The sequence below is a fragment of the Protopterus annectens genome, chromosome 8.part0, assembly GCF_019279795.1.
Source record: "Protopterus annectens isolate FY-2018-M chromosome 8.part0, PAN1.0, whole genome shotgun sequence".
NCBI classification, from domain to species: Eukaryota; Metazoa; Chordata; order Ceratodontiformes; family Protopteridae; genus Protopterus; species Protopterus annectens.
In genome coordinates this window covers 1,193,742,762-1,193,760,537 of record NC_056741.1, presented here as the reverse complement: position 1 = coordinate 1,193,760,537, position 17,776 = coordinate 1,193,742,762, and the positions used below count along the sequence as shown (strand labels likewise).

Sequence of the window (17,776 nt, the reverse complement as noted above, 5' to 3'; positions counted from 1 at the left end):
AAATTTAAAATTTGCAGCAGGGTGTACACTCTAACATCTACATTTATGGTAGGTACAAAACTGTCCTGTTTAGATATAGATATGTATGTATATGCGTGTGTATGTGTATGTATGTATATATATATATATATATATATATATATATATATAGATATAATGTGTACAAGGGAGAATAAAACCTGGAGTTTAGTCCACAGTCCATTGTGCTTATTTGTCTAGTGATAGAGTGACTACATTTTGGTTAAAAAAAAAAAAAAAAAAAAAAAAAAAGTGTTTACTGATATCTTAAAGATTGTTTTGTCCAATTTAGATTAGATATTGAAAATCATTTTGTATCTCTTAATGTTTGATTTCTTGGACAGGATTGATGACATTTTTTTTAGTCTTGCCTGGGAGCAAGAGCCTGCATATTGAGATTAGATGCTCTGAGGAGATGGGGATTTTTCCTTTCCTTCAGCATTGGGATTTTGATGTCTTACCTGCTGTTGCCATGTAGTAGTTGCCGCATGATGAAACTAGATGCTTGTCCTTTAAAACACCAACCAAAAGCAGCTGGAACATTGCTGTTTTTGCTAGAACCATGTATTTATTAGATGCACTGCCATCTTCCGGGTGTCTTCTCTCTTTCCTGTGTGAAGGCGGCAGTTTTTGTTTTGTCATTGTCCTAGGTGTGTTGTTGGCTCAATTTTCAGGATGGCTCATTTTCCATTACTAATGTTTTATCTCCTTAAAGTGATACAGGCCCAATTTCAGTTGTAGTTTAGTTTTGCATACTAAACACAGCAGGACACTTGACAAGGCCTGTTATTAACCACTGTTTTGTGATTGCATCTGCTTTTGAATTCCATTAAGTGGGGAAAATTGTAGAAGGAAGACATATTTTATTAAATAACAAATACTGCCGACTAAATAATGGCCTGAATGGTGTTTCTGTTGCCATGCAGCAGCTTGGGTAATAAATTGTTTGAAAGAATGTTTAAAAATATGTTGCTGTTGTGTGGTACAGAGACGTTCACTTAAGTGTGTGTTCTTTGAGGCTTTGATGAAATAACAGCACTGTGCACAACAGTTTGCTTTATCACTATTGTGTCCTGACTATAAGAAATTTAATTTCTGAATGTGTAAATATGCTGCTGTTTTTACTTTTTATGGAATTGTGCAAGGCTGACACTGGTGTGACTTTTAAGTTGAATGGAATAGGAGAGAGATCCTTGTGCTAATGTTTCCCTCCATGTTTCAGAATAAATGGAACGCGCTCTGAAATGGTGAACAGTGGAAATCCTCGTCTGACTGTGGAACGTGTGGATGCAAGTTTCAATGGCACTTTAGTTTGTGAGGTGACAAACAACCTGGGAACAGTTAGGGTCTTCCAGCACATTCTGGTTAGAGGTTAGTATTTTCTTTTGTCTGGAATTTTCTGCCAAAATGTGTTTTTGGCACTGACATTTCTATGACGCAGTGTTTATACTTTGAGTTTTTGTCTTTAAACATTGTTCTGAGGTATTGCATTCTTGTCATTAGTAGTTATTTTATCCTTTAATGATAAAAACTTGATTTGCATTTGGTAAACTGCAGTGAGTAGAGCTGATAATGAGAAACACTTGATTTGCTTTTGGTAAACTGCAGTGAGTAGAGCTGATAATGAGAAACTAAGTAACAGTGTAAAAAATTGCCAATGCAGATTTCATTTTTTTATAGTTCTAAAACATACAGATTTTTGTCAGAGATACTTCTTTTGCTTTTGGTTAAAGCACCCAGAAATGATGATTTTCCTGCTGGTAACTACTGCAGCAGTCTTTTTGTAGAGCTGCATTGAACAGTGTTGATATTTAGTTGTTGGAAAAGTCAACTTGGCTGGTAACTTCTAACTTATCATGGCATTAAGACAGTTGGTGGCACTAGGGTGAGTTCTTGATGTGCACTGTGTTACGTTTGGTAATCCCCTCAAGGAATGTTCCCTGTAATAGTTGTACCCCATCTCCTCCAGCATGCATTGCAGTCATTATCCTCCTGTGTGCATTTTTACTGTCTAGCTAGTATTCTCCATTGTTAACCGTAGTGTGGAATTACATTTTTTTCCAGGAAATTTGTCATCAAAGAGGACAAACCAAGTGAAGTTATCAGGAGTCCCTTATTAGTGCTTGTCTAGTTAAGACACTGCAGATAAAAAAAACTCTACAGCTGCTGCTGGCCTTTGTATTTCATTGGCTATACACCAATATCAGAAATCTGTTTAAACTTTTAAAAGTGGAGTCACCTGTGACATCCCCAGACCCCTTCACAAGCGCAGAAATGTGTAATCTGAGTCGCCTCAGAGAAATGCTGCTTAATTTAATTTTATCCTGTACCTCCCTTACCAAAAAGATGTCTGTTTGTATGGGGGGAGAGACACAGATTACATTTTACAAAAGAGAGATTTTGTTTCCAGAACTGGGTGTTTTTGATTTGGTGTTTGCTAAAATAATGACAGGAATGCAGAAGGGCATAGCCTCCTTGCACTTCACTCCCCCACCACATACAAACAGTCACACGTTTGCTTTATCCCCAATAATTAAATGTAGTTTCATTCCCTTCCTTTTTTTGTAAGAACTGTTTAACTGGCTGAACTTTAGTACATAAGGTAGAGGATACCTCCACCCAGACACGTGGGATCACTTTTCTAGCCTTTAGAACTGCCGTGGCTTCATTTAAGGGAGTTTTTTGTAGTTTTCCTCAGTAGGCAGATACTGGACTACGAATGTAAAAGTTACCACCATCTTTGCATTATGGAGAAGCACAAGTACCATGGCACTGTTCTCAGATGATGACAGTAGTGTCAGAAATCCAGGTTAGCATTGATGATCACCCAGGATTTTATTTTTCTCATGTCCTCTTTTTTTCTTAGAGGTGTGTGGCTACTCCAAAGCACCTGTTTAGGCTTTAGCCTTTCTAGCATGTGCTCCTTACTACACTTGCTTCACTGGCTCATTTCTTGCAGGCTACTGTTTACTTTTTTGGGTATAGTTGACTGTTTTTATTTTCAAAGCCAGGTCAGTTTTCTTTCAGGTTAGAGGTTTTATGTAGCAGCTATAAACTAGCCATCCAAGTTGAGCAAAATTAAATTTTTCTTTGCATTGTTCCATTTCTTGAGTTTTTTCAGAAAATATTCTTGAACCAAGCTTTGAACATGGAAATTCTGTTAGGTTAGTAAGATACACTCTATCTTTCAGATAAACTATGCCTTGCTTGTTTTAAAACTTACATTTTGCTGTTCCAGCTGCCAATTTCAGGTTCACTTAACCCAGTCCTGTGGGCTAATTTTATTTGTAGGAAATGTAAAGCCACTGGTCACTGGTGAAAGCCAGCATCTGTACTTTGGGCAAGCTTCCTGTGAAGTGGTGAACTCCTTACTATCCAATGAAGTAAAACCTGTGCAATATCTGCAAGTAGTATTGATAGCCATTCAGCAGAAGACAAGCTTCGAGTGTCTGCATCTCTTGTATCACTGGTGTTACCCAAGGAGCTTGGGTCGTTGGTTGTGCAATCAAAGATTTATCTCATGATTTTTCTAAGGAATTTGAAAAAGATTGTGTGCTAGAGTATCCATTTTATATACATACGATTACCCTTGAAATGTACATTTGCCGTGTGTACATCTGGTGTTTTCACAGGTCAGTACATCTTTGCTCTGGATAGTTGTCTTTATTGAAGATTTGGAGAGAAATGGTGTTGGCATACTGCTTCTGAATGCTTTTCACCTCTGTCGTGCTTATTACACTTGTGTTAAGGACAGATAAATACAGTGGGGAGGCGGCTTGCTAATTTCTTCTTTATGTGATGACAACCACAGTCTAATTTTAATTTATCTGAAGGTAGTTTGATAGTTACATTAGTTGAGTGACATTTTCTCTTGGTATAAGATCGGATGTGCCCTGTGAATTGTCCTAAATCTGAGGTGGTCGGGGACATTCTATAAAGATGGTATACCCATTAGCTGGGCATGTTTGCTTTAGTGAAGAAATGTTTTGCCAAAAAGGAAGGAGTCAGTCTGGACTGCGTGTGCTTTCTTTTTGTCATTGTTGATTTCTTTGGGCCCCCCTCAGTTTCTTTCAAAATTTCAGTTATGATCTGTAAGGAGTTTCACCATACTTGACATCCCCTAGTTGTGTCTAGAGTCTGACGGTCAGGTGTACTGTGCCTTCATATACCCTGCATTTAGTAAAAATTTGATTGGATATGAGGAGTAACTTGCATGGTATTGTAGCTAGTTCTTATTAAATTTCTTTCTGATTTGCATATGCCTGAATGAGGACAGGATTTGCATTTCCCAAAGGATGGCAGGCAGCTCTGCAGCTGTAACTGCCTTCCAACAGCAAATACCTTTTTCTCACTTCAGGCAGAAGCTACTATCTCCGTTTCGTATACTGAATTTACCTATGTGGAATGCAGGCAGCACAGAAATGCAGCACTGCATATTTGTTTGGCATTTAGTTTTAAGGATTAAGGCTGTGAGGTTTTATGAGCTGCTTCCTGTAGTCCAGGATTTGAGTTCTTCAGCCTGCATTTGCATACTGTGCAAGTCCAGGCAAGTCATTGAGACCAGGTCACCCCATGGAAGGAGATGCGCGTGTCCCTTGGGCTAACCCATTAACAGATATAACTTAAAATACTGTCTCAAGTTCCAGAGGCTGGAGTTCAGTGCTGATGTTTGATTTCTTTGTAGAATTTGCATGTTTTTGCCTTGTATGCATGGGTTTACTCTGTGCATTCCCGTTTTCTGCAACCTCTCAAAGGTTCTCTGTTTAATTTGCTTGGCTACTGTATATTGATGTTCGTGTTTCACTGTTGCAGTCATTACATTTGGGGTAGTCTGCTGGCAGGTTGCCCTCAGTCGGCTTGATTAACTAAGTCTTGGGTCCTGCGTCAGTTGCTGTCCCTTCTATGACGTCGGCTGCATGTTTTATACCCCCAACGACCTGACGTCATTACATCAGTCTTTCTTGTCGCTCGGTGCCCAAAGCAGAAGCAGTTTGCAAGTGCCAGTTGGCCGACTCTTGAAATTTTCATTTTCGAGTTTCAGAACCGAAGTCTTCAACTTTAAGCCAAGTACCCCGTTGAGGAAACTTTTTCTTGCTCCTTGCCAATGTCAGTAAAAGTTAATAATTGTATTACTTGTGGGAAGCAAATACCTCATAAGGATTTTCATTTGTACTGCATGCCTTGCCTAGGCCCTGACCACGACGTACCTTGCTGTTGGTTTTGTGCTTTATTTAATCACTATCAGTCATCAGTACATTTTTGCTTCAAAATATCTCGGTTCTCTGTTTAATTATCCACAAATGACGTTGGTTAGCCATCCAACTACTGGAATACCGAAAAAACACAAAGAAAAAGACAGGCTATTGAGGTCCAAAACTGCCGATGATGCTTCTAAGCCATTATTTATAGCTTGAAATTGATGGTGTAATGATGAATGTGGTTACTGCATATGTTCCACAAGTTGGGTGTGCGATGGATGAGAGAGAAAAATTTTGGAATGAGTTGGATGAAGTGGTGGTGGGTGTACCCAAGGTTGAGACTAGTGATTGGAGCGGACCTCAATGGGCATGTTGGTGAAGTGAACAGAGGGGATGAGGAAGTGATGGGTAGGTATGGTGTTAAGGTGGGGAATGCAGAAGGTCAGATTGTGGATTTTGCAAAAAGGATGGACATGGCTGTGGTGAATACGTATTTTAAGAAGAGGGAGGGAGCATAGGGTGACGTACAAGAGTAGAGGAAGATGCACAAAGAGATGAAGAAAGTAGACATGAGTATAAGGGCATGAGAAGCATAGCAAAGAGAGAGGTGGCGAAGGATAGGGCATATGGAGAGTTGTATGAGAGAGTGGACACTAAAGAGGGAGAAAAGGACCTGTACCGATTGGCTAGACAGAGGGACAGAGCTGGGAAAGCTGTGCAGCAGGTAAGGGTGATAAAGGATAGTGAGCGAAACGTACTCACAAGTGAGGAGAGTGTGTTGAGTAGATGGAGAGAGTACTTTGAAAGGCTGATGAATGAAGAGAATGAGATAGAGAGAAGGTTGGATGATGTGGGGGTAGTAAATCAGGAAGTGAAGTAGATTAGCAAGGAGGAAGTAAGGACAGCTATGAAGAGGATGAAGAATGGAAAGGCTGTTGACCCAGATGACATACCAGTGGAAGCATGGAGGTGCTTAGGTGAAATGGCAGTGGAATTTTTAACCAGATTGTTTATTGAAATTTTGGAAAGTCAGAGGATGCCTGAGGAGTCGAGAAAGTGTTTTGGTACCTATCTTTAAGAATAAGGGCGATGTGCAGAGCTGCAGTAACTACAAAGGGATAACATTGATCAGACACAGCTTGAAGTTATGGGAAAGAGTAGTGAAAGCTAGGTTAAGAAGGGAGGTGATGATTAGTGATCCGCAGTATGGGTTTCATGCCAGGAAAGAGCACTACCGATGCAATATTTGGTCTGAGAGAGTTGTTGGAGAAATGCAGAGAAGGTCAGAAGGAGTTGCATTGTGTCTCTGTGAGCTTAGAGAAAGCATATGACAGGGTGCCTAGAGAGGAGTTGTGGTATTGTATGAGGAAGTCGGGAGTGGCAGAGAAGTATGCAGGAGTGGTACAGGATATGTACGAGGGTAGTGTGACATTGGTGAGGACTGCGGTGGGAGTGACCAGATACGTTTAAGGTGGAGGTTGGATTACATCAAGGATCAGCTCTGAGTCCTTTCTTATTTGCAGTGGTGATGGACAGGTTGACAGATGAGATCAGACAGGAGGCCCCGTGGACTATGATGTGATATGTAGTGAGAGTAGGGACCAGGTTGAGGAGACCCTGGAGAGGTGGAGATATGCCTTAGAGAGGAGAGGAATGAAGGTCAGCAAGGGCTAAAACAGAATATTGTGTGTAAATGTGAGGGAGGGTAGAGGAATGGTGAGGATGCAGGGAATAGAGTTGGTAAAGGTGGATGAGTTTAAGTATTTGGGATCAACGGTTCATAGTAATGGTGAGTGTGGAAGAGAGGTGAAGAAGAGAGTACAGGCAGGATGGAATGGGTGGAGAGTGTCGGGAGTGATTTGTGACAGATTGGTACCAGTAAGAGTGAAAGGGAAGGGTCTACAAGAGGGTAGTGAGACCAGCTATGTTGTATGGGCTGGAGTCTGTGGCACTGACGAAAAGGCAGGAGAGCTGGATGTGGCAGAGTTAAAGATGTTAAGATTTGCACTGTGTGTGACTAGGATGGGCAGGATCAGGAATCGGTATATTAGAGGGTCAGCTCAGGTTGGACAGTTTGGAGACAAAGCAAGAGAGGCGAGATTGCATTGGTTTGGACATGTGCTGAGGAGGGATGCTGGGTATATTGGGAAAAGAATGCTTAACATGGAGCTGCCAGGAAAGAGGAAAGCCTAAGATAGGATTTATGGATGTGGTGAGGGAGGACATGCAGGCTGTTGGTGTGAAAGAACATGATGCAGAGGACAGGAAGAAATGGAAACAGATGATCTGCTGTGGCGACCCCCAATGGGAACGTGAATACACTCTAACATCTATGTTAAGTGTACACAACTGTACTTTGAGGCTTGTCCTCTGCGAATATTTTGAGTGGCACACTGCAGTTGATTGGTGTCTTTCCCCAGGAAGCGTTATGCCTGAGTGCTCCTAAGATAGGTTTCACCACACTACACATTTGACTTTGATTAAGCAGTTACTGTCTTGAAGATTTTTTTTTTTTTTTTTTTGCTAGATTGAGCTGCTCTGTAGTTAAGCTATGTATGAGACCTCGTTTCTTCTGTACTGAGAAGACAAACCAGTGGAATGGCTTTTCTGAAAAGCACTTTTTCTTTGACAATCCTGTTCTGCTTTAAAGTAAGTGTGTCTCTCTGCAGAGCAGGCAGATCTTGAACCTGTAGAAAGTGTACACAGTTTGTCTTTAAAAGCTATTTTCTCATATTGGCTAAGAGCTCTCCAATAGAGGACTGTTGTACATAGAACTTCTTACTGCGCTTTGTTAGGATACAATTTTCCCTAAAATGCATTCCAAATTCCTTCTCAGAGATCTCAGAATTTGCTTTAAATCTGTTTATTCGCATCATTTGTTTTTACTTTATTTGGAAAAGTAAGGAGTTGCATCTGCTTAGAGTATTTGAGTATTACCTTTCCAGATTCTGTGACCTAAAAGAAGATGGTCAAACATGTACATTGCTGTAGTCACGCAGAAGAGTGCAGATTTCAGGCAGGGATAGTCAGATGAACAGTTCCAAGAGATTTATTGTCTGATAGCTGTGTTTAGAACAATCCGCCATGACTCCCAACACATAATGCTGACATTACTGTTTCTGTAGCTCTAGGCTATGTTGTATCCCCTAACCTCCATGTGGGAGAGTCAAACCTACTTTTGATGAGTTAATTGTAAAAATTCTTTGTAAGAATTGGAGAGCATACTACTGCCCTGACATACTTTTGTTGTTTTTTGCTATAAACTACAGTGCAATTGGAAATCTCCACAGCATCTTCCCGTAATCATCTTCACTTAGCACAGATGCTGGGGTACATCACCCAGCCAACCCAAAAGTAGTTGATTGGCATAGGCCTTTTCTCAATGTCACTGAAGCTTGCAGCATGTGAAAAGGTGGATAAACTTATGTAACACACACGTATTCACACACTACCGTTCCCATGCCTGCTCACTTCAAGATATATACAGCTTTACCCTCTGCTGACTTAACGTCTAAACTTTCAGTTTGGCACAGTTGTCTACATTGTAATTAACTTGAATGAGGAGCGTAGGGATTGACTCTTCTGCTATGCTTCTTTTTTATCCCATTGTCAATGCAAAAGGAGAAGAAAGAGAGCAGAGAAACCTACAATGCAGCAAAGAAGTCCTTGCCTGTTTCTTTTTCCTGCGCTTGTGTTTGGGCATCTTGTACATGGTCTTCCCACACCAGACCTTATTGCTTAGTATGGGATCTTATTTGAAGGGGTGTGATGCACATCACCAGAATTTGTTTTCCATTTCCCTCCTTTCTGCCAGTTTCCAACATGTAAGAACTGAAATAAAGGCAATCTGATGTCATCAGTTTTCATTTTCTCCTCAATGGGTGCTATCAATCGTTACCTGCGATGCACTTGCATTACCTCAGATTTCATTTGCTACCTTGCAGTACAGATGTGCTTATCAGTCTCTCGAGCCAGATAAGTCATAAAGCTTATTGTTTGCTAATTTCTTTGTCTTTCCTTACCCTTTTTCTTTGTACAAAAGCACTCTAGATTCTGTCATTAGTACTTTTTTTCTTTCTCTCGCTTTTTGTTAGTCAAGAACTACTGCAGTAGATTAAAGATAGGCCATCATTGTTGATGGTCCCTCCTTTTCTGACCCTTCTCTTTCTGGTAATAAAAAAATAAATCAAATAAATAAAATTTCTCCCTTTCTCTACTCCTAGTCTCCTTTTCAGTGTTTGCCGTCTTCCTTTTTCATACGTGTGAGTGGAACAACTAAAGAATGGTTGATAAAGAAAAACCTTCTGGTTTTAAACGCTGTGCATAAAATCTCATAATCAGATTCTCACTCACTGTGCGTATACTTTGTGGGTCCTCTACAGGAGCATTGCTGTATTTCTCACTCTTTCAGCCACAGACCATTGGTTGAAAGAAAAGTTGAATATCAAAAGGTAGTCTTCCCTGCTTGTTCAATGAGGCCATATCTGGAGCTTCGCCACCAGTGAAATCTAAATCTAAAAGGTAAATCTGTCCTTCCCAGTCCAGCTTCTTCCTCTTTGAAAGCTTCAGAGAAGAGGAGTTCCTTGGCACCGACCTCTCCCTTGATCTTGAGCGCCAAGATATTGAAACTCTGTTCCGACCCTTCCCTCAGAGCCAACTACCAGATTGACTAATCCCTCAGTCCCAACAAATTCGCCTGAACCAATGACATTGGCGCCGATTAGCAAAGAGTCGCAATCCTTTTCAGTGTGACCTTGGAACCACCACCTGGTAAGGAGTCTCAGTCTCTTCCAAGGACTCATTATTCCCCTTTATTGACCTGTTTTCTGACAGGTTGCTATCTCCCTTCTTAGAAAGGCCTAGGTCTCCACATCTGTTGTCTTGGTACATCCTTCCAGGAGTCTTACTAAGGATGACATGGAGAGATTGGTGAGGAAGATGCTTGGGCTCAAGTTGTGATGGGGACATCCGCTGTTCCCTACTCCTTGGGTCAGGGTTCTTTTCCGTCAACTTTTCCTCCATTTCTTCCTCCTCCTCTAAATTATTTGGAGGTTGTAGAGCCATCAGTTCCGAGGATATCTTTGTCTTCAGTGCTGATGATTGCTCTGAGTTGTTTGGCTAAGCCAGAGAGCTCTTGTGGCCGTAGCTTGCCTGTCTTCTGAGGGGTTAGGGTCAGCTCAAATTTTTTCAGTCCTTCTCTGCACCTCAGTGCTTTGGCACTGTTGAGCTTGGCCCTGGCTTTGACCTCAGGGGAGTTTTCATGGGTGCAGGAGGGGACCACTGTTCCGAGGCCAGCCCCTTCGATTCCAAGGTCCCTCTTCTCTGTCAGTGGTTCTGCCTTTGAGTCAGTGCCCCTCCCCCCCAGAACCACTATCCATGCCACACTCATCAGAGCCTCAGCCCATTCCCTCTAGAGAGACAGCAGGTACCGAAAGCTCAGGTTACCTCTTCTTCTGAGGCCTTCCCAGATCACCCCACGGAGGAGGTCCCTAAGAAGAAGCTGTGTAAGAGGAAGCGCTTGGACTCCCCAGAAGTCCATCATGGAAGACGCGGATTTCGAGGAAGACTAAGAGCCCCCAGATTACCCCCTATGTCTCCTTTGAAGACGTCTTAGAAATCCTTAAGCAGAGGGGCAATTGGAAGCCCATTAACCCTTCAGCTGAGGTATCTTTGTACCTGTAGGCTTTTGTACCCCAGCCCATCTACCTCCTGGGTGTCTATGCCCGCAGATGAGTTCATTGAGTTGATCTCTCAGCGAGCGTGGAAAGGTGCCTGACACCATGGAGCTGATCCCCAAGAGACCAGACGTAATTGTAACGGCCCCTGAGGATAAACCTTTTTGGACCAGGGGGGACTGCCTGTGGATGCTATGGTGGTAGCGGCTGCCGCAAAGAAGGAACTAGCAAAGGAAAGTTCCTCTATCCACCCAATATGGAGTGTCAGATGATGGATAGGTTTGGGAGGCGAGTTTATGCGTTATCGACCCTTACTCTTGGGTCCTTCAATTACCTGGCACATTTCACTACATTGCAGAGGGATCCGATTTAAAGAACTTTCAGATACCCTCTCAGGAGCTGTCCTCTTAGGAGTTGTTTCTTGCATATCAGTTGGCCACCCTAATCTCCATGTCTCATTTTTCCAGGAGACTTTTCATATGCAGCTGAAGGAATTACTAGAGCAGCAGGCTCAGGTGTTTCCATAAAGAGGCATGCCTGGATGCCCCTGTGTGACTTTGCAGAGCCCTTAAAGTCTTATTTTGTCATGCTGTCTTTGAAGGCTTGTCCCAGATTGGCCCTACAGTCAGACACCTTGACCAGGAGTTGTGAGAAGGTTGTAAAACCCTTTCTGCTGTGGGTGTACACTTTTCCACTCTTCAGAGACCTCTTTCTAGAAATCAGTGAAGAAGTGGAAAACTGTGGATGTTCTTCTTTCACTGTTGGTCATTATTTGGGTTATCCCTGGCAGGGTAGCCCTCGGCCAGCCCGACAACCAGAAACTTAGTATTTCTGCGTCTGTTGCTGTCGCTTGAACTGATGTCAGTGGTATAAAATAAGGCAGCGGATGCCATTTACATCAGTCTTTCTTTCCGAGGAGCCTGATGCAGAAGCAGTTCGCACTAGTGCTGGTTGGCCGCTACCTGAGTTTTGTTTCCAAAGTGAACTCTTCTAAAGGTAACTACTGCATTGGGGATCCTTCTTTTCTTGCTGTAAACTGTCAGAAAAAGTTAACAATTGTCTCACCTTTGGAAAGCAAATACCACACCGAGACTTCCATTCTTACTGCATCACATGTTTAGGCCCAGACCACGATGTCCCCCGCTGTTGCATTTGTGCTTTGTTCAATGCCAGAACTCTACATCGTTGGGCCCTTATTGTAGCTAGATAATTTTGCTCTCAATCCTCAAATTCCTGTATGGCTTTGGTAAGCCTTCCGACTGCCGATCTTTTGAAAAAAACGTAAGGATAAAGACAGAGACAGACCACTGCCGATGACGCTTCTGTTAAGTTAGTCTGTTCTCCGGTCCTCAGTGAGGCGTTTTTCACAGCCCCTGACAACCGCTTCTGTAGATTCGCAGGCCACTACCCAGACCCTTTCGGAGTCCGGTATGCCGCAAGACTTTAATTCAACTAAGGATCCTGCGGATGTCTCTACCTTTTATATGACACAGATGGACGACTTTCACATCTTCAGTTCTTTCAAAAACTAACGAGTTTAAGGCCCAGGGTATGAACCACACCCAAAAAACCCACGACCCAAGTTAAGCCACCGGCTTCCTTGCCTCAGACTCAAATGCTTAAAATGATGGAAGACCTTATGTTTATTAGGGGAGGCCAGTGGTTTTAACTGAACAGGAGTCTGAGGACTCTGATGCATCTGACTATGAAGATATGCAACCTCTCTTCTTATGAGGATGCTGATGCAGAGGAATCCATCCCTTTAGCCTCTCCATCCAAGGACTTTTCCTCTGTGGAAACCCTACATACTTTAAGGGAGCATTTCCAATGGGAATGTCAAGACTACCCTCAGTCAAAAAAGAGACTCTGGGAATTCTTAGATCTACCACAGCACAGATCTCTGGCCATTCCTCCTGTCCTGGATGTTGTGGATGATGTTTTTATGGAATCCAGTCTGACTCCTGACACCCTCCCTCCTGTACCCAGGAAACCTGACCGGTATTAGAGTCCCTGACTCTAACAAATTTCTTTTTAAAAATCCTTCTGCTGACCTTGAGGTCATCTGTCAAGGACCTAAAGGAATCCTGCAACTTCAGCTAAGAATCCCACCCCTCGGATAGGGATTTCCTAGGCATTAGATAGATAGGATAAAAAAGTATACACCTCTGCTACTCTTGCTATTAGAGCATTAAATTGTCAGTTCATATGTTCAAATATCAACAGCATACCATGGAACTCCTCAAATATCTACTTTTCCAGCTTGTGCAGAAAATAGTGTTGCAAGAGTTGATGCATTCTGCAAGTCAAGTAAAGGAGCAAACCTTACAATGTGGCTTTGACGCCCTAGAAGCATCTTAGTCACTGGTTCTGTCCTTAGAAGGCACGCTTGGCTTAAAGAACAGACTTTGCCAGACCATGTCAAATCTAAAATATTGGACGCACCCTTGAACAAAGACAACTTATTTGGCACCAAGGCAGAAGAGGTCTTAACAAAGATGGAAGAAAAAGCTAAATCTATGCAGACAGATTCTTACAGGTACAGCCACCGAGGTTCAGTAGGCATTGCCCCTCCAAGCACTGGTCCCCCCCCCTCTCCCAGGCCAGCTCAGCCCAGGCCCAGGGGAAGCAGACCCACCTGACAACGGCCCCAGGGAACGCAGAGATCTAAGCAATGGAGTTCCTCCTCTACAAAAACGGGGAGTGCAAGGCCACCGCCCTATGGTAAGACCTCACAATGACTTTACCCTACCACCCCCCCCCCCCCTTGCCCACCTGCTAGTGTCCCTAGGAGGAAAACTCTCCTTCCATGCAAACAATTGGACCACCATTACCAGTGACCGCTGGGTATTCAGCATAGTGTCCCAGGGATACAAATTTTATTTCCACACTCTGCCGACCCCAAAAGGGGTCCCAGATCTTCCTCCAAACAAGTGGGCAGAGAGGAAAAAAGTCCTCTCCCTGCTCTCCATGAGGGCACTAGAGCGTGTTCCTGCAGAACAGATAGGCCAAGGTTTCTATTCCAGACTCTTCCTGGTGGCCAGAAAAGAGGGCACACTGCTCCCCATCCTCTATCTATCCATTCTAAACCCCTTTCCGGTGATACCAAAATTCAAAATGCTCACCCTCCAGCATCTTCTACCTATGCTTTCCAGAGATGCTTGGTTAGCCACCCTAGATCTAAGAGGCCTACCTACACATCCCAATCAGGGAATCATGCAGGGAAATACCTATGTTTCAGGGCAGGATCTATGCACTTTCAGTACCCTTTGGCTTATCTACTGCTCCCACAGTTTTCACAAAATGTCTGGCTCCCGCATTGCTTTTTGCAAGCAAAGAAATATTCAAATTTACCCATACTTAGACAACTGCTTGATTCAGGCAGACAGGAAGAGCTGCTCCAGCACCTGACCTTTGTAAAGGACCTACTGACCTCCCTGGGGTATACTATCAATAAAAAGAAATCAAAACTACTCCCCACGCAAAAAATTGAATTACTGGCCGCAAGCCTGGACACAGCATCCCAGATGGCATTCCTTACTTCAGAAAAACAAGCCAACCCGACAGACTACTAGCTACCAGAACCCAGTTAGCCGAAAGGAAGATCCTGCAAGCTCTAGGGTTCATGGTCTCTTGTATTCTACTCATTCCATATGCCAGACTGCATATGAGGAAACTACAATGGTACCTAAAAAGCCTTTGGTGTCAGCACTCAAGACCTGGAAACTCTTATACCAATGATACCTTGTCTAAGGAAAGATTTTCTTTGGTGGGCAGCAGCATGCAACCACAACCCCACGCTGCTCAGACCATCACCACAGACATATCAGACTATGGCTGTGGTGCTCACCTGGATGGCAGCTGCATTCAGGGCCATTGGAGCCCAAATCAAATACATCTGCACATCAACCAAAAAGAGATTAGCTGTTTGCACGCTATGACAACTTTCAGATCCCTACTCTCCCCGGGGCCTCTACTGATCAAAACAGACAACACCACAGTGATGTGGTATATCAACAAGCAGGGAGGGACACACTCTATACTGTCTGCAGGCTCGCCATGACCCTTTGGCGCACTGCCTCAGCCATGCAGCTACACCTGCTAGCACAATTCCTGCCAGGCTCTTTAAACTCTCTGGTAGACAACTCAAGCAGAAACCTGCTAGACCCACACGAGTGGCAGCTAGACCACAGAACCTTCCTTGTAACCCAAAAATGGGGCACCCCGAAGGTCGACCTCTTTGCCTCCCACTCCAATCATCAGCTCAGCAAATTCTGCACCAGGGAACCTCACAGCAAAGCCTGGAAAGTGGATGCTGTATCCTTCCAGTGGGTAAACCTCTCAGTCTATGCATTCCCCCCTCTACCCCTCATTTCAAGGGTACTGCTCAAAATAAGGGAGGAAAAACAGAGAGCAATCCTGATTCCTCCAGACTGGCCATGCCAGCACTGGTACCCACTGCTGCACAGCCCATCACCCCTCCCACCATGTCATCTACCCCAAGTCCCAATACTCCTGACCCAGAGGAATGGAGAATTCATGCATCCCCAATTTCAGACCCTCAACCTGGCAGCCTGGCTTATTCCCTGACCTCTCCTCAAACTGCCAGCCTAAGCAAACAAGTTCTAGATGTTATACATGAGGCCCAGATGCCCCAGCACTAGAAAATCCTACGCTGACAAGTGGAAAAGGTTTTGCACCTGGATCCAGGCTAAGGGAGCCAGTACGGCACAGCCCTCCCTACCTCTCGTACATTATAGGTAGGTACTAGGCTATCGGCCCAAGGGTCTAAGTAAGCCTAGCCAATAAGGTTCCCTGGCTTACTCCACCCAAGAAAGTTAATTTTCTGTGCCCCTGTCGAGCAGAACCACATAAGTGATCCCCAGGGTGCATTTCCTATTTCCCATCCGCTCAAGATTTTTCTTGAAGAGTGCTAATAAGGAACTTTGCTTGACACAGATGGGTAGCTTGTTCCAGAGTATAGGAAGTCTCTGGGACATGGAATCTATCCCTCCAGCATGTTCTGTTTATTATGGTGACAAGGTTTAGGTCTCTAGAGCGTGTAGCTCTGAGGGATTTTGATTTCTTTAGGTGTAGCATGTCCAACAGCTTTGGGTTTAACATAGCTTTATATGTTAGGCAGAGATCTCCTTGGAGTAGGCAATATGCTACAGAGTAGAGCTGGAGTTTTTTGAGACTGTCAGTGTAGGGCATCTGTTTGAGGCCAGTAATCTTCTTTGTGAGGTACTTCTGTGGCCTTTCCAGCTGCTGCAGATGTCTTGTGAGGTACATTCCAAAAGGGGTGTTGTACTCTATAATGGGTCTGAGTGCAGAATAGAGGGGAACAAGGACCTCTGTCTTTCCTGGACGAGAACCCTTTTGTGATGAGGTGTGCCACCTAGAAGGATTTCCTGACTACTGTGGAGATCTGGTTATTAAAGGAGAGACTACTGTCCACCTGGTCCCAAGGTCTCATCACACATTCGGCATTAAGTAGACTGCCATTTATGTGGTAGTTCATGGGTACAGAGTTTTTACCAAAGGGGATGATGCACTTTTGGGCATTGAGCTTGAGACCATGCTTCTGACACCAGGCATCTGTCTTAGTGAGGCCCCTTCTGTAGGATGTCCACATCGTTTGGGGACTCTACTATGGCTCCTTGTTTGCAGTCATCTGCGAGTTTCATTAGCCAGAGGCCTTCTGTGTTAGCCTGTACTTCAGAGAAGTAGATAAAACAGGAGAGGTCCCAGGACTGAACCCTGTGGTACTCCACTTGTCACTGGTTTGAAGTCAGATTTGGAGTTTGCAACTTTTACATTGTGGGTTCTGTCAGTGAGCCAGTTGGCAAACCATCTTGTGACATAGGGATTTATACCTAGTTTAAACTATAATTCCAGAATGGGGGATGGTGTTGAAAGCTTTGGTGAGGTCAAGATAGGCTGTTTCAGCCACCTTACCCCCGTCTCCGGCTTTGGTGACTGACTCAAAGAAGTCTTATCAGGTTCAGAAGGCATGATCTACCTTTCACAAACTCGTAACTGGGTGGGGTCCAGAGTTTGGAGGTTACCAATGTCTTTTGAGTTCCATGATGTACGTTCCATGGCCTTGCAGATGGGGCGATAGTTCCCAGGATTAGTGGTGGCTCCCCCTTTGTGGAGTGTGATAACTGTTGCTGTGCGCCATTCAGTGGGCACAAAGCCTGATGCGAGACTATGATTGAACATGGTGCTTAGGTGGGGAGCCAGTTCATTCTGAAGTTCGTGTAAAACACAGCCTGGGATGTTGTCCTGTCCCGTGGATGCTGTGTTTTTGGTTTAAGACAGTGCAGCTGTTACGTACATAGATGTGATTACAGGGACTCTGCATTCTTCCTGTATAGATATGGGCTCTTTAGGGGGTGAGAGGGGGTATCTGCCAGGATGTTGACAATATCAGTTGGTTCTGTAATTTTCATGCCGTTGTGCTGCAACTCTGAGCAGATCTGAGTATTGCCATTGAGATTCTTGACATAGCTATAGAATGCTTTGTGGTTGCCCTAAGAATCAGTGGCGATTATGTTTTCGTAGCTAGCTTTGGAGGATCTTATAAGGGATCTCAGCTTCTTACTGAGGCTGACCAAGGAGCTCCTCCACTCATAGGATTTTACTCTTTTGCAACAGTTTCTTCCTTCTGTTGTAGAGTTTGTTTATGGCAGGGGACCACCAGATAGGCTTCCATTTTTTTGGAGGATAGCGTCTTGGTTCCATTTGGGATAGCATGATCCATGCACTTGTGTAAGTGCTTATAGAGTGCATTTGTGTAGGATTCAGCAGTTGTAACTGTTTTGTCCATCTGCATGGGTGTCATGAAGTTCGCCTCTTCTGTCTTAAGAAGCATGAAGTGGGTTT

At 43.7% G+C, this 17,776-nt stretch overlaps 1 protein-coding gene across 2 annotated transcripts in view; it reads left to right on the top strand.

Moving 5' to 3' along the window:
* The window catches only part of LOC122809297 (nectin-1-like), a 386,062-nt gene that overhangs the window by 337,581 nt on the left and 30,705 nt on the right, over positions 1–17,776 (top strand). For both annotated transcript variants that reach the window (XM_044080682.1, XM_044080681.1), the window contains exon 5: positions 1,241–1,389. In XM_044080682.1, the coding sequence (XP_043936617.1) occupies positions 1,241–1,389 (149 nt within the window). The remainder of the gene's footprint in view (positions 1–1,240; positions 1,390–17,776) is intronic.